The 17,178-nt window shown below is 38.8% G+C and overlaps 1 protein-coding gene across 1 annotated transcript in view; it reads right to left on the bottom strand.

The window, feature by feature from the left end:
- LOC111156932 (neurolysin) overlaps positions 1 to 17,178 on the bottom strand; it is a 93,181-nt gene that overhangs the window by 48,561 nt on the left and 27,442 nt on the right. The window contains exons 2-3 of the mRNA XM_022518086.1: positions 4,375 to 4,634; positions 94 to 242 (exon numbers count right to left, since the gene is read on the bottom strand). Of these exons, the coding sequence (XP_022373794.1) occupies positions 94 to 242; positions 4,375 to 4,634 (409 nt within the window). The remainder of the gene's footprint in view (positions 1 to 93; positions 243 to 4,374; positions 4,635 to 17,178) is intronic.

The raw sequence follows: 17,178 nt of genomic DNA, 5'->3' as shown, positions 1-17,178 counted from the left end.
TGCCCCCACCACCCCATTTGTATGCACATGCATGCTCTCTCTCTCAAATAAATAAATAAATAAATCCTTAAAGGGATTTATAATGTCATTTACCTGTAAATGCACAATTCTCAGGAATATATCTTCTCTCATGCTCATCTCAATATCAAAACGAGAAAGTCTTTTGTCTGCTTCTGTACTCGCTGCCCGTACTTCTTTGTCAGAGGAGACATGCTGGGGAAAGTCTAGCATGGTTCGTTCCACTGTCAATAGAGGAAAATACCATAAGGACTCATCAGATCAGTTCTAACAAAAATACCTCCTACCTAGATGAATGATCATCCCAATTTAAGTTTTTCATTTCATACTTTCTATAAAGGTTCCTAAGGCTACCAAGAAACAGCATCTAATGCAGGATTGGCTATGGCAGTGGCGTTATTAGGAACAATAAGGGTGTACACTGAGTACTTACCAACGTATGTTTAGTGTATACTTTGTTAACTGGGAATGCAGGAGGATAAAGACATAGTTCTCATAGTGACGCATTTTATAGTCTGGGATGTGGGAGTACGGAACAGTATATGAAAAGATAAAGAACAATACAGAACAGAGCAGCTTACTTGTCAATGGATGGGATAGTAACTCAACCACAGCAATACTAAGAACTGGAGCACTATGTAATGCCTTATGGGGAAGGCTGGACCTTAGGATGGGCAGGGCAAGAGGAAGTCCTCAGGAGAGGATTCGAGCAGCAGAGACTACAAGCGCTGGGACTGGAAGATACAGAGGATGTTTTAGAAAAAGGCAGATGAATTTAGTGGGTAGGGGTTTGTTTAGAATACAAATTCTTAACCTTTACTATAGATTCCTTAGAGAACCTAATCAAAACCCCTCCCCCAAATGCAAACATTCATATAAGCATAAAAAGTTCCACACAGTTACAGAAGAGTCCCGGAAATCTCAGGGGACACATCCAGTAAGCAGCTCGATATTGGGACTATTCCTGTTACATGATGGTGGTAATGTAGTCTGCTCTAATTTTCACATATTAAAATTGTTTCTTGGGTTTTTCATATACTTGTATTTTGACTTTAATTGGGCAGAAATCTGATGTCAGTGAAATAACCCATAGTACAGGAAGAAAATGAGTATGGTTCATAGGGATGGTTGTAGCTATCCTGTGACAGTGAATACATGTTCATTATCTTTAGTGCTTTGAAGGTATTCTAAAGAGGTAAAGCTTCCACATGTGATATATGGTAGAGAGCAGAACATACCAAGAAATTGTCCAGTTAAATGAGATACCTTAAACGACTGACACTTAATGTCAGTCTTCTTAAAACATTGCTACAAATAAAGCTGTATAAAGTCCCTCAAATATCTGAATAAATTAATAAGGTGTGGTTTAAAAAATCAAGTTAAATAATTATTCTTTAAAAAAAAATTTTTTTTTATTAAAACATATAATGTATTATTAGCCCCAGGGGTACAGGTCTGTGAATCGCCAGGTTTACACACTTCACAACACTCACCATAGCATATACCATCCCCAATGTCCATAACCCAACCACCCTCTCCATACCCCCCTCCCCCCAGCAACCCTCAGTTTGTTTTATGAGATTAAGAGTCTCTTATGATTTGTCTCCCTCCTGATGCCATCTTGTTTCATTTATTCTTTTCCTACCCCCCAAACCCCTCATGTTGCTTCTCGACTTCCTCGTATCAGGGAGATCATAAGATAGTTGTCTTTCTCCGATTGACTTATTTTGCTAAGCATAATACCCTTTAGTTCCATCCACATCGTCGCAAATGGCAAGATTTCATTTCTTTTGATGGCTGCATAGTATTCCATTGTATATATATACCACATCTTCTTTATCCATTCATCTGTTGATGGACATCTAGGTTCTTTCCACAGTTGGGCTATTGTGGACATTGCTGCTATAAACATTCGGGTGCACGTGCCCCTTTGGATCACTGCATTCGTATCTTTAGGGTAAATACCCAGTAGTGCAATTGCTGGGTCATAGGGTAGCTCTATTTTCAACTTTTTGAGGAACCTCCATGATGTTTTCTAGAGTAGCTGCACCAGCTTGCATTCCCACCAACAGTGTAGGAGGGTTCCCCTTTCTCCGCATCCTCGCCAGCATCTGTCATTTCCTGACTTGCTAATTTTAGCCATTCTGACTGGTGTGAGGTGATATCTCATTGTGGTTCTGATTTGTATTTCCCTGATGCCGAGTGACGTGGAGGACTTTTTCATGTTTCTGTGGGCCATCTGGATGTCTTCTTTGCAGAAATGTCTGTTCACGTCCTCTGCCCATTTCTTGATCGGATTTAAATAATTATTCTTTAAGGATTTCATGTAAAATATGTACTTTTATGTCCCTTGATTTAAAAAAGAATGGAATAGAGCTAAAATTTCATACACACAGCACTTGTTTGATAGAGTTAACTATATAGTTACAGTTTGTTTACTTTTTAAAATTAGCTCAAGAAGAAATTACGAAAAAAATCGAAATTGCTCCACAACTAAAATGACCAGAACAAAATGCAGGAGCCTAAAATTGGAAACATATTCTTAAACAAACAATAATACTAAAAATCATTTCCTTCCTTACTTTGCCACAAAGACCTGAAGCAGACTTATGCTCTCACTGCCAAACTATAAACAGTACCTGACACTAGACGAATGAGGTTTTGACAGCTATTGCAGAAGGCAGATCAAACTCTGAGAACAGTATGTATACTAATAAGAGAAAGTTAGCCTTTAAAAAGCTACTCCTAGGGGTGCCTGGGTGGCTCAGTGGGTTAAGCCTCTGCCTTCGGCTCAGGTCATGATCTCAGGGTCCTGAAATCGAGCCCTGCATCAGGCAGCGGGGAGCCTGCCTCTCCCTCTCTCTTTGCCTGCCTCTCTGCCTACTTGTTGTTTCTCTCTCTGTCAAATAAATAAATAAAATCGTAAAAAATTAAAAAAAATAAAAAGCTATGCCTAAACTCAAAAATTTTTATGATTAACTCACAAAGATAAACTTATGGGACAGCAAGAGTATCAGAAAACTTAAAGTATATTTAAAAGATATATTATTGGGGAAGAAGGAGAATTTAAGATAATTTTTTAAAAGATTTTGTTTTTCCCCACTGATTTCTGTATTTGTTACATGCATACGTCACCAGGCTGGCATACCATTTTGGCCATACATGACAGAAGAACTGAGGCTCTGAATGAAGGACAAACCACATACAGGAAGGGAGAGACACATGAAGCTGCCTTCTGGGAAAACTGCCGAACGGGGACCAATTCCATCCCTCTGACTTTGACTACTGAGACCAACCAGGTCTTTTTTATTCAGGAGTTTTAACTCAAAGACTTTTAGCCAGATTTAGTGGCCATTAATCAGAGTGAAGCAGGTGGTGGTTAAGAGGCAGAAAATGAAACAGAAGAGGTAAGAGAGTCCCTATTATGGTGGGACATAGGGTAGGGAACTCTTGGTGTTGAGGAGCTGATGGGGGTAAAGAGATGACTACAGCACTAGGGCTGTGCAGGATTTTGGACAACCTTCCAAATTCCAGAATACATACAAATCTTTATGATATCCAATTCTACAGATAACCTATGTTCCTACAAATCCTGGATACACGGCCAAGGTTGCTTAGCCATGATTATACTCCAGTGTACACCTAACCCTTAGAGACAACGGACATGAATCTTCCTTTTAACTCAAAGGGCCTAATACTTATATTACAAAGATAATATATTTTAAGTGTAGGAAATAGAGAAAATAGAGAAAAGCAGAAAAGAATAAATTTTTAAAAATCAACTGAAAACCCAATACTTAAGAAATCAGCAATTATTAAAATTTGTATTTTCTTCTGGTTTTCTTCTCTGTGTGATTTTTAAAGAAATGTTATTAAATACTGTTCCTCAACATGATTTTAATGGCTACACAGTGTTGCAGAGGCTGAATGTATTATTACTTGGCCTTTCTATTGGTTAGCACCCAGGGCTTGTTTCCAAGCTTTTACTATGACAGAGTGCCTGTTTAAATATAAATGTATACACAATTTTTCCTGTATCTGATTATTTCCTTAGATTAAATGCCTGGATGCAGAATTGCAGGGCGAGGATATGAACTTCTTAAGAGTTTCGATGCATTATGTTAAAATACTCTCCAGAAAGCAGCTGTAGCGAGAAGGTACATTTTGGAGTACCAATGCCAACATAATAAAAAATTTTAATCTTATTTAATTGAATTCTAGGCAATTAATTAATGATTATGGAAAAATCTATGTCTTGTAAAATTGGAAAATGGACTGACTGCCCAAAGAGAATGCATAACATGGTTTATGATGCCTTCAAAATGAAATATCAAGGCGTTTCTGCATCCTACTCACCTATATACTTCACTTCTACATCTGCCAGTGCTTGCAAACAATTCTCATAAGTTACTTCCTCAACATCAAGCATGCCAATAGCATCGTACACCTGTTTGGTCTGCACAATGAGCTCCTCGGTTCTTGTTTTAATTTGCTCTGGTGAAAGATCCCATCTTAAAACATTTCTGCCAGCCACAGTATAGGAAGACATTGCCTGAAGGGGAGACATCACTTCTCTTCCTAAAGTCATTCTGAGTAAAATCCTGGAACCACCAACTCTAAAAAGAATCAGAAAAAGAATAAAAATTAAGCATTTGTTGGTCCAAAGTCAATATACAAATGTTTATTATCTAATCAAAATAAAAAGAACTTTATTTATTTATTTTTTAAAGATTTTCTTTATTTATTTGACACAGAGAGAGAGATCACAAGCAGGCAGAGAGAGAGGAGGAAGCAGGCTTCCCACTGAGCAGACAGCCCGATGCCGGGCTCGATCCCAGAACCCTGAGATCACGACCTGAGCCGAAGGCAGAGGCTTTAACCCACTGAGGCACCCAGGCACCCCATATTAAATTAATTAAAATCTAAATAAATAAATAAATACTCTGACAGAGAGAGAGAGAGAGAGAGAGCAAGAGAGGGAACACAAGCAGGGGGAGTGGGAGAGGGAGAAGCAGGCTCCCCACCGAGCAGGGAGCCTGATGCAGGGCTTGATCCCAGGACCTTGGGATCATGACCTGAGCCAAAGGCAGACGCTTAATGACTGAGCCACGCAGGCACCCCTAAAAAGAACTTTTTATTAAAATTCAGCTAATCTCTTTCAGGTGAATACAGAAGCACAAAACTAAATGCCTTTGCATTTTTTTCCCCATCCCTGAATGCAGATTTAATGGAATGAGCACTTACCAAACACTGAATTGGTTATGTAATTAACTCATGTTGAGAAATAAAGTTAGGTGTCAATTCAATAATATTGTCCTTTATAAATTAAACCAGTAATTGTTTTTATTTAAATGTTTTTCCTGTGCTGGGTGCCTGGCTGGCTAAGTTGGTAGAGCATGTGACTCTTGATCTTGGGGTTCTAAGTGCAGGCCCCATGTTGGGTGTAGAGATTACTTACAAAAATAAAATCTTTAAAAAAATAAAAATTAAAAAGAACTAATGTTTTAAATGTTTTTCTGTGCTAACATCTACCTACAATGTAACAGACTCAAAAAATACTTTAGGATTCAGAAAGGAAACATTTTCAAAATGCTCTTTTTATAATGAACACCAACGTAAAAATTTTCTTTTTACAAAGATTTCATGTACATCAACTATGGCAATTTTAATTTAAGACTTGGGAAGTAACTCTGGTTGCTATGATGTTATTCTTTTTTTTTTTTTTTTTAAGATTTTATTTATTTGTGTGAGAGAGAGAGAGAGAGCACGAGCGAGCACAGGCAGAGTGGCAGGCAGAGGCAGAGGGAGTAGCAGGCTTCCCGCCAAGCTAGGAGCCCGACGTGGGACTCGATCCCAGGACACCGGGATCATGACCCGAGCCGAAGGCAGCTGCCCAACCAACTGAGCCACCCAGGCGTCCCGCTATGATGTTATTCTAAAAGGTAAAAAGAGATGAAGTGTGTGATACCAATCCTTCACCTCCTTAAAACTTTCAAACCAATAATTAATGCCATGTGTGTGTATATATGTAATACATACCATGTGATATAATTTTAGAGCTTGTGAATAAAATTATAATTAATAGCTAACATTTGTTGTGTGTTTAGGCACTGTACTAAAGACTTTCCATTTATTCACTCAGTCCTCACAACAAAACTATAAGGCAGATCCTGTGGTTATTCTCATTTTACTAAAGAGGAAACTATAACACAAAAAAATTAAGTAACTTGTCCAAGCACAGCTGGTTATATAGTGGGAGCTAGGATAAAAAACCAGACAGTAGAGATCCAGAACCTACACTCTTAACTACTATGCTAAACTTATTATATTACAAGACCCCAAAACAACCTTATGTGGTAGGCAGAGCATTATTCCCTTTTAGTAGATGATGCAGTTGAGGCTCGGACAGGCTAAGTGACTTATTTAAGGTCGTTCTTTAAGAGATACTTATGACCATATACTGTCTGGTCATTGTGGCAGGCATCAAAGAGAAGCAGGCAAACTGAGTAGGACTTCACTATTATAAAACAGTGAAGAGATGAAGTGATAAACTATATACTATACTGAGATGAGCACTATGACAGGGATAAGCAGAGGGAACTGTGAAATACCACAGAAGGAACTTTTCTAGGAAGATTTTCCAGAGGGCACAAGGAGCAAGCCAAGATCTGGATGATATCCAGAAATTATCCAAATGCCAAAAGCTGTAAGGAGAGAGGTCTGATAAGGTCAGTAGGGACTAGAGAATGAAAAGTCTTGGGAATCACTAAAAATTTCAGCTTTATTCTGAGGGCAGTGAGAGAGCCAACGAAGGGTTTTAATCAGTTAAGAGATGAAGTAAGATACACATTCTAGAGAAATCACCCAAATTATACTGAGTTGAAAGGTTTGGAAAAGAGAGATCATACTAGAGGAAAGCTATTACAGTAAATAGGGCATAATGTTATGGTATCCTGAACTCGGAAACAGGGGGAACTGGAGTGACTTAGTAGATATTTAGGAAGTTGAATCAATATGACGTGGTCCTTGGTTTAGAGGTGGGGAGTGAGAGAGTCAAGAATGCTGTCCAGGATTCTGTCTTGTAACTGGATGGATGGATGGTGGTGGTATCATCACTAAAAGAGGAAATTTAGAAGAAAGTGGCTATTTGTGGGGAAAAAGAGAAATCTAATTTTGGACATTCCAAGTCTGAAGTGGCTATAGCACATGTAAGTGGAATTCATTAATGTTTTGTGGTAATTGGAGTCACAGGGCTGGTTGAACTGGCCCAAGGGAGTCTGCAGAATAAGAACAGAACAACTGAGCCTTAACTCTAGTTTAAGCATTGAGGCAGAAGGAAAACCAAGCCAGAGTGGATTTAGGAAGTCGTGAAAAGTAAGCATAGAAAAAGGGAGGGCGTGCATTAGGGCCAAATGTACAAATCTCAAGAGAGTTGAAAGAGTCTGTTAAATTTAGCAGCAGGAATGTCCCTGATGGCTCTGGGAAGAGCAGTGTCAGTGGGATGCTAGTGGTGGAAGTCAGAATCCTATGACTGAGAGGGAGGAAGAATGTAAAGAACTGGAGAGTATATCTAAGCAATTCTCTAGAGCTGAATGTATTTGAGAGAACAGAGACTAAAGTCTCAGTAAAATAAAACAGGTAAAGTAGGAATACTTAGGTTATAGTAAAGAAGTATGGGTTTGAATTTAAGAATTCAAAGGTGAAGCAATCCGACAAGATCCAGGACATTTTCCCAGAAGTGAACGGTTGATATAAATGAGGTGAAAGGGTCAAATGAACGGCAATCTAGTATGGACAAATTGTTTATGTGAGGGGTGCCTGGGTGGCTCAGTCGGTTAAGCATCTGCTTTCGGCTCAGGTCATCTCCGGGTCCTGGGACTGAGCCCCACGTCAAGCTCCCTGCTCAGTGGAGAGCCTGCTTCTCCCTCTCTCTCTCCCGCTCCCTCTGTTTGCGGTCTCTCTGTCAAATAAATAAATAAAATCTTTTTTCTTTTTTTTTTAAGTCATCTAAGTGGACACTGGAGTTAGCAGGTTGATAGCTGAGTTGGGAGTAGAAAGGAAGACTGAGCCAAAAACTAAAGTCTTCAAAGACTGGAGAAGACAAACCAGGTAGTTAGTGGAGGATATCACGAACAGGGCATAGAATGAGAAAAGCAGACTGTGAGCCTCGAAGGGTTTTTTTTTTTTTTTTTAATTTTTAATTTTTTAAAGATTTTATTTATTTATTTGACACAGAAAGAGAGATCACAAGTAGGCAGAGAGACAGACAGAGAGAGAGGGGAAAGCAGGCTCCCCACTGAGCAGAGAGCCCGATGTGGGGCTCAATCCCAGGACCCTGAGACCATGACCTGAGCTGAAGGCAGAGGCCTAACCCACTGAGCCACCCAGGCGCCCCCTCGAAGGGGTTTTTATTTAATGGTGAAAAAGTGCTGGTCTCGGAGCATAACTGGGGGCAAGGCAGCAGGTGAGGAACAAAGAAGATGTGGTCTTTCCTCCTTACTTTGTGGTATATGGGGTGTGGAAGAAAGAGGGAGATGGAGAAAATATTTTCCCCAGGGTTGAATGGATTCCAGTAAAGGTTAATAGAAGAAAAGACAATCCAGAGAGTATAAAAAAAGTGGAGGAGTTTATCATGGGACAAGGGTTCCAGAAATTGCAAGAGAGAAGTCTAAGAGTAGAACAGATACCGAGATAGGTGTGGGTTGTCCAGCCATTTACTGCTTCCCTCTAACTAAGTAGATATACATTTGTTTCGCGGCACCCATGCATCAATAAGCCCCCCTGCCCCAGTCCATGATCTGTGAAGGTAGTTGTCTCTACCCTCAGAACTCCTATTCCCAATGTATATAATTGGGCAAGCTTATGTCCTTGATAGCAGCTGACATCCACCTTATGACAAAGAGTAGAACCTGACTTATGATGAAACAAACACTGTGAAAAGAAGACTAAGGGAAGAAAAGCAAATATTTACTGATATCCCAGAACGCCTACCATCAATTAATTCTGAAACCTAACCTACAGCTACTTTCCAGTTACGTTTACACCAGTTTGAAGGCAGTGTTATGTTATTTACTTCATAGAGGATCCTAACTGATAAAAGAATGAGCACACACACACAAAAGTATGAAGGTCACAACAAGAAATGATGGATGACTAGGGGGTCTTAAATGCTTGGTGATGGCTAAGAATAGTAGGGATGCAAAGTTCAATGTGTGGAGTTGGCTAAAAGTGTCCAAAATAATTATTTCCATAATCCCCCTATGGCAAGACAGAACTGAGGCCTCAAGGAGGAGTCAGCCATGACCACAAATGACTGGCTTTCCAAGTTCTAGTATAAGTGAAGAGGCTAGCCCTGGGATTGCTGATGTAATGACCAGCAAGTGATGACTGAAACATAGCACTTCTGTACCTTAACCCCCTGTTCTTTTCTCAGCTCTTTCAAGTAAAAACTAATTATTACTAATTTTCATTATTTTTACACATCTTTAAGGGAAAATGACTTCAAACATTTACTGATAAGATGAACCTCTACTAGTTTTCCTTTATTTCCTAATATTTGTCTAAAGGTTGAGTGTGTGATCACAGCATACATGATTTTAACTCAGTGAAATTAGCAAAGATATGAGCACCTCTACCCTGGCTGAAAAGATAGACCCATAATCACCCCTGTACAGTTTATTTTGGAATTAATGAAAACCTACCCCTTCCTTGAGGTGATAATATTCCCCGAATACAGAAGGGATAAAAAGAAAGCAACAGAAGTTAGAGACCATAATTTTATGGGTCAGAAGAACATATTTTTTTTTTACCTTATACTTTTCTCACCTTCTGGGATTCTGTTTTAATTTCATTTAGGATTCATAATTCTTGTTACCAAAGAAAAGGAGACAAAAGGATTCCCTCCTACTTCTAACTAAAACATTGTGATTTATTGAGAATTTTTCTATCTGCATTGTCTCTGCTTTTCCTCTTCCACCATCATTTTGTTGAATATCCCTATTCCCCTTTGTTACGATTTCAAGCTCATTCAACCCTTCAGATGCTGGTACCTTTGTCTTTTCTTCCCCTTCAGTGGCTCTGCAGCCCTGGAGAGCTGCACCTGTGTGGGGAAACCAGTGCACCTGCAATCACTCTATCAAATATGATTGTACCCTTGAGAATCTGGTGAGGATTTTTCTGGTAACTTTTTGCAACTGCGAAGTACCAAAGTTGAAAGCAGGCAACACAGCATGATGCTGTCTTCTCTACAGGAGTTATTACATGCAATTATGTGAAAATGAGACTCTAGATTAAAGCTGAGATTTCTACTATGTAATTAAACATTAGTTTGTTTGCTTTTCTTTCTATAAACTTCCTGGCTCTATCAGTCCTGTACCACCCATACCTTCTTCATTGTCTCTTCTCTCTTTAAAGCACTTTTCGACACAGAACTCTAAAACTTCTGACTAAGAAATAATACAGAATACTATAATGGAATTGACAGGAAGGGGCATTTGTTACTGCTCCTGGGTCCTGTGTCCCACAAACAAATAAGGTTTGGGAAAAAAACAAACAAACAAAAAACCCAAGTGGCATAGATTTTGAAAGAGATCACCAGGTTGCAGAATTTCATCTAGAAATATGAGCAAGCTACAATTATTCTTAGTTAATTACTGTCTTCAAACTTTTGTAAAGCGTTTTATGGAATGTACTTTCAGAAATGCTGTGACTTACTGAATTCATATTCTTTTGAAGCATAGTTTAAAGGCCTCCATTTCCTGCCATCAGGGCTTCTTTGACCATTCCTATTCATCCAAATCTGAGATTCTATCACCTTTTACTTATGCCATTCATTTTAGGCATTTAAATTACTATCACCCACCTGTTCAATTGGCTTGACTCATACTCTGAATTAGACTAGGGCTTTCCCAAGCACAATAACCATGTCTTTTGTCAAAATCCCCAACCCTAACACAAGGCACACTGCTGAGCACACAGTAGGTGCTCACTGTGTACTTGAAAGGAGATGGGACTGATGTGGCTAACTCACTGCAGCAACACTATCTTCCTTCAACATCACAAATAAATATCCACGCAGGGAGATGTGTTTTCTTAGAGTCAGGACTAGAGCAAAGATCATTCCTACAAAGCGTCCTAACTTCTATTCTCCCAAATTTATATTTTATCCATATCCTCATCCCTTCTCTAAAGTGGTGGCATAGCATTTCCTAAAACTTGCCCCAATTCTCTAAAACACCTGGCAAACAGTCCTAGTACTGACCTCAAAACTAATGTTTATTCCTAAGCAGCTACTGAGGACTGCAATGCTCCTAGAATTCCATTTTCAATCTTAACTCAAACTTCACCTTCTCCAGGAAGCCTTTTTTGACTACCTTCAGCTGTTTTAGGAATTATTCCTCTGTTAACTGATATTACATGTCCAGTGACCAAAGCACTTATCAGACTGAAGAGTAATCACTTATTGACTTGGTTGTGTGTCCAACAGACCTTGAGCAGAGATTGGGTTTTCATGATACATGGAGACCCTGACCCTAACAGAGTTTGAAGTACACGTATATTTTAATAGTGACAGGCTTACCCCCAAAATTCCACTTAAGGTTATTTAATACTTTTCTTCTATTAGCTACATGTCCAATATATAAGCCGTTCCATTTCAGAGTATTTAGCCTCTGTAGAGCATTAGATAAAGCTCTGATCTGCAATCAGAGAAGATGGTACAGACTGGAAAAAACAGCACCTACTGGATTCCAGCATCCTGAATGTTGCTAATAATTTTTCTTTTGAATCGACTCTTGCACAGGAACAGATTCAGGATTAGTACTCAGCCATTACTGAGCCCTCCAGTTTGGGTACTTAGAGCTCTCTTAACAAAGGTAAGCATCTGGTATTCGAGTTACTAGTGGTCTAGGCAACAGCTTTTTCATTTAAGGACATTCAATTTTTTTAAAGACTTTATTTTGAGACAGCAAGAGGGAGAAAGGAGAGGAGAGAGGGAGGGAGGGAGGGGGAGAGAGAGAGAGAGAGAATGAGTGGGGGAAGGGGCAGACAGAGAAGAAGGCTCCTCACTGAGCAGGGACCCAGAACCCTCAGACCATGACCAGAGCTGAAGGCAGATGCTTAAAGACTGAGCCACCCAGGTACCCCCATTTAAAAGCCTTTTAATTTGACTTAGGATAGAAATGTTCCATGAACAGAATATTATAGAATTACATGCCTTGGAATAAGTCATCTTTTACCTTTACTAAGGTATAGTATTGGAATACTTTACTAAGGTATAGCCTTGGAATAAAACAAACAGAGATTCAGATTCCTGGCCAAAATTATTACTTTTGATGTTCCTTACCACAACTGATGTCCAGAAAGATCCTTCTAGGTTGATTACTAAGTTTACAGGGAATGCAATTAAGTATAATAATCTCTTGAACCTTTACCCATTTGTGTGATTTCTCTCTTAGTTTTAAAGAAAGAGGGTCTTCCAACTTATGGTCTTCAATTTTTGCATCCTGCAAATTTCCCACTTACTGCCTCTACTTCCTTGTCTTATCACTAATTCGTCTACATTATTTCACTAAAAGTTCCCTGGCAAAGCTTACTTTTACTCTTTCTTAGTCATTCTCCCACTTTTTTGACCATTTCTTCTCAGTCTCCTTTGCTGGCTTCTCTTTCCGTACCCACTAAAAAAAGTTGGTGTATCACATGACTCCATCCAGAGACTTAGCTAGAGCTCAGACCTGAAGACATCTCAAATGCAACATGTTTGAAATCTGATCTTTCTCATGAATTCCCACTCCCAGTTTACTAATCATCTAGGTTCCTAAGCTAGAAACTTGCCAAACATATGACTGTTAAGTTTCATCATGACCCCCGCTCTTTATTAAGAGCCTGCTACTGTGCTGGCATTATATCAAGAGTTTACACGACTTTCCTTATTTAATCCTCCCAAGAAGCCACATAGATAAAACACAGTTATTGCCCTGCAGGAGCTTACAGACTTGTGAGGAAGAGACAAAGAGAATACAAGGCAGCAAATTTTATATGAATAGAGTGATGGGGAATTTAGAGGACAGAGCAAGCAAATCTGCCACGGGGTAGTTCTGTATTTCTCACTCTCCACATACAGAAAGACAAACAGACACACAACACTCTTCTTTCTTTTATAGCCTTTGTGTAAAATTTTTATTTTAGGGATGCCTGGTTGGCTCAGTCATTAAGCATCTGCCTTTGGCTCAGGTCATGATCCCAGGGTCCTGGGATGGAGCCCCGTATCAGGCTCCCTGCTCCCCAGGAAGTCTGCTTCTCTCTCTCCCACTCCCCCTGCTGTGTTCCCTCTCTCAGTATCAAATAAATAAATAAAATCTTTTTTAAAAATAAAATTTTTAATTTTACTTTCAATATTTTATTATCCTTATTAGCTGTTGCTAAATAGCTAGCAGAATTGATCAAGAGTTATCATACTTCCATTTTATTTCCATTAGCATTTGTGGAAGATCTTCCAAGTGTATTCCAGGAAATGTTACTAAAATTAGCTACTTTTAATTTCTAAATTCCTTAAGTTCAGGGTCTATATGTCAACTGGATACTTACTCTATGCAATCTGTATTAAAAAGCTAAAATATAAATGATATAGCTAAAGACTGCTTTGGTCTTTTCTTTTTAATTAACATATAATGTATTATTTGTTTCAGGAGTACAGATCTGTGATTCATCAGAATTCACAGCACTCACCATAGCACACACCCTCCTCGATGTCCACCGCCCAGCCACCCCATCCTTCCCATTCCCCTCCCCTCCAGCAACCCTCAGTTTGTTTTCTGAGATCAAGAATCTCTTATGGTTTGTTTCCCTCTCTGGTTTCGTCTAAAAATATGGAATGCTTCATGAATTTGTGTGCCATCCTTGTGCAGGGGCCATGCTAATTTTCTCTGTATCATTCCAATTTTAGAATACGTGCTGCTGAAGTGAGCACTGCTTTGGCCTTTTTTTAATCTGTAAGGAAAAAAGCACAAATTTATAAGTTAAGTCTTTATAAAGTGCCTGATACTCAGTAGATGTTTGTTGAATGCACTGAAATCGGTATGAAGATTGAATACCAGCCATAGATTTGCTGATGAAACACTAGGAAGACACACTGATCTATTTATCCTAGGTCAGGGGAAGAATGAAGATATTCTCCTTCTAATTCTACTAGAATCAAAGCTATTTAAGAACACACTCCATGTCTTAGTCACCTTTGTGCTTCTTAGCAAATGTGGAGTAATATCTTAGTGCAAAGCATACACGTTGTTAACTGCTGAGTCAATGAGCTAGAAAAGTAATGAAAAATCGAAATTTGTCCTAGAATGACTATTAAGTTCAGCCCAAGACACGAAATAAATAAGGTAATAAAGCAAAGAAGAAAAGTAATTAAGTAAGAGATGTATTGTAAAGATACTTTGAGTCATGGACAGATTATCTACAGAATATGCCAGTAGACTCAGAAAGTGAAGTCCACAATAAGACTGCTCTTGCTTCCACCTGCTGGTATGGGAAAGTAATTTCTTAGATTGTACAGAAAATGTTTAGCAGCTGTAGGAAGCCTTTAAAAAAAAACAATGAACTTTCAAAGTGCTCTTGCAAAAGTAACACAATACACTTCCCATAAAGAGCCCATTCACAAAAATGTATACCATGACCTCAGCCACAAACACTTTGAGTACAGAGCAGAACCACCCTAAACAGAGAGACATTCCAGTGGCCTTTATTTTGAGTAGCCCATGTCTGATAAAGCCAAAAGCTGTATCTATTTTTTTTCATTGTACAGTCCCTTTTTTGTACTCACAGAAGTAGCACTTAAGTTTGATAACTAACAGTCACAGAAATTCATACATGTGAAAATACACAAATACATAGAAATGAGTGGAAATAAAACTGGTGAAATGTAAATAAGGTTGGTGGACTGCATCAATTCCTTACTGCAACTGGGGAAAACCATATGAAGTGAATATGGGACCATTCTGTGTTATTTCTCATAACTGCGTGGGAATCTCTCAAAATGTAAAGTTTATTTTAAGATTGTATTTCTTTATTTGTAAGAGAAACCCAGAGACAGTAACAGAGATAGCAAGAGAGAGCACAATCAAGGAAGAGAAAGAGAAGCAGCCTCCCCACTGAGCAGGGAGCCTGATGCGGGGCTTGATCCCAGGACCCTGGAATCATGACCTTAGCGGAAGGCAGATGCTTAATCTACTGGACCAGCCAGGTACCCCTCAAAATTTAAAGTTTTAAAAAAAGATGGCTGAGAGTTGTACATACCACCTGTGGCTTCTTTAAGGGGAGGGAGAGTCAAAGTATGACTGGTTCTCCCAAAGTATAAAATCCATGACTTCGTACTGACATACATGAATGAAAAAGAAAGAAAGAAGGAAGGAAGGAAGGAGGGAAGGAACCAAGGAAGGAAAAAAAACCAAGATCCTATACAGGTAAATTCCAAATATTTAATGTAGGTACTCCAACGCTCAAGAAGGTGAAGATTAGGGCGCCTGAGTGGCTCAGTGGGTTAAGCCTCTGCCTTCAGCTCAGGTCATGATCTCAGGGTCCTGGGATCGAGCCCCGCATCGGGCTCTCTGCTTGGCAGGGAGCCTGCTTTCCCCCCTCTCTCTCTGCTTGCCTCTCTGCCTACTTGTGATCTCTGTCTGTCAAATAAATAAATAAAATCTTAAAAAAAAAAAAAAAAAAAAAAGAAGGTGAAGATTAACTTCTCTCCTGCCTTCAGTATGGGCTGCACTTAATTGACTTGCTCCCAAAGAGGAAGGGTGTGGAGAAGTGGGGAAAAGTAACTTTATAGTAGAAAAACTTGGCAAACACTATCTCAGCCAACTGACCAAGACTAACATCATCAGTGATGCCACATAGACATCATGTACCCCTAAACATGACATGATAAAAAGGGCAAAACACATCTACTATCTTCTTCTCCCAAACCTATAACCTTAGTATAACTGTGAGATAAACACAAATTGAGTGATATTCCATAGAATCCCTATTGGTACTACTCAGAACTGTCAATGCCATTAAAAACAAAGACTGAATAATTCTCACAGCCCAGAGGAGCCTAAGGGAACATGCTGATTAAATATAATGTGATCCCCTGAAACAGGCATTAGGGAAAAGGACATTAGGGAAAAATAAGTGAGATCTGAATAAAGTACAGAATTTATTTAATAGTAATATACATATACTGGTTCCATAGTTGTACTAAAGAACCAGTGCTGGTTCCATAGTAATGTAAGATGTTCACATTTGGGAAAACTGGGTAAAGAAGGGATTTATGGGAGTTCTCTGTACTATCTTGGCAACTTCCCTATAAACTTGGAACAGTTTAAAAGACAGAAGTTCATTTTTAAATATCAACAAAAATCTGATGACTAAAATGACCGGTACAGCTATAGAGGTCCAGTCTTGGTCTGACATAATGAAAACAGGCTATTTTGGAGCCAGTGCCACATACAACTTCAGTTGTGTACAACTTCCTATTATCAGTAAGGCTTTTAAAAAGTAGAACGAATTATATTACACAAAGTCTCCCCTAGGAATGAATGATGATCCAGTTTGGTGAACTCTTTCTTAAAATATCAGTAATCTGGGGTGCTTGGGTGCTCGGTCATGAGACCGAGCCTGGAGTTGGGCTCCACGCTGGGCTTGGGGCTTGCTTAAGATTCTCTTTCTCTTCCTCTGCCCCTTCTTATCCCCTTGTGCTATCCACTGCCCCTTGTGCTGTCTCTCTCTAAACTAAATAGTCTTTTTTAAAAAAGTTGTTATCCACTTAAAAAAAAAAAAGGAAATTTTCTTTAATTTTAGAATGTCATGGAAATAAGTTCTTTTTCCCAAATTTCACTGTAAATACATGAGAAGGGACTCTTCAAAGTCATCTTTTCTAAGAGATAGGAATAAAAATGAATAATGTTAGAAAGAATAAAAATGAAATAAAATAAAATAAAAATGAAAAATGTTAGAAAGAAATTGCTTAAGGTCATAGGAAGAACTATGTGACACTAGATATACCTGTATTATTTCTACTCTTGGCAAATAGAACTTACAGAGAAGCCTGATTACAAAGTTATAAGGAAGGAAACAAAAATCTCAGGTTCTGAAAAATAAGCAGACATTAGTCTAATTGTTTTT

The sequence above is a fragment of the Enhydra lutris genome, unplaced genomic scaffold, assembly GCF_002288905.1.
Source record: "Enhydra lutris kenyoni isolate GAN:26980312 unplaced genomic scaffold, ASM228890v2 scaffoldscaffold50, whole genome shotgun sequence".
In the NCBI taxonomy this organism is placed as follows: Eukaryota; Metazoa; Chordata; class Mammalia; order Carnivora; family Mustelidae; genus Enhydra; species Enhydra lutris.
This window is presented reverse-complemented; position numbering and strand designations above follow the sequence as displayed.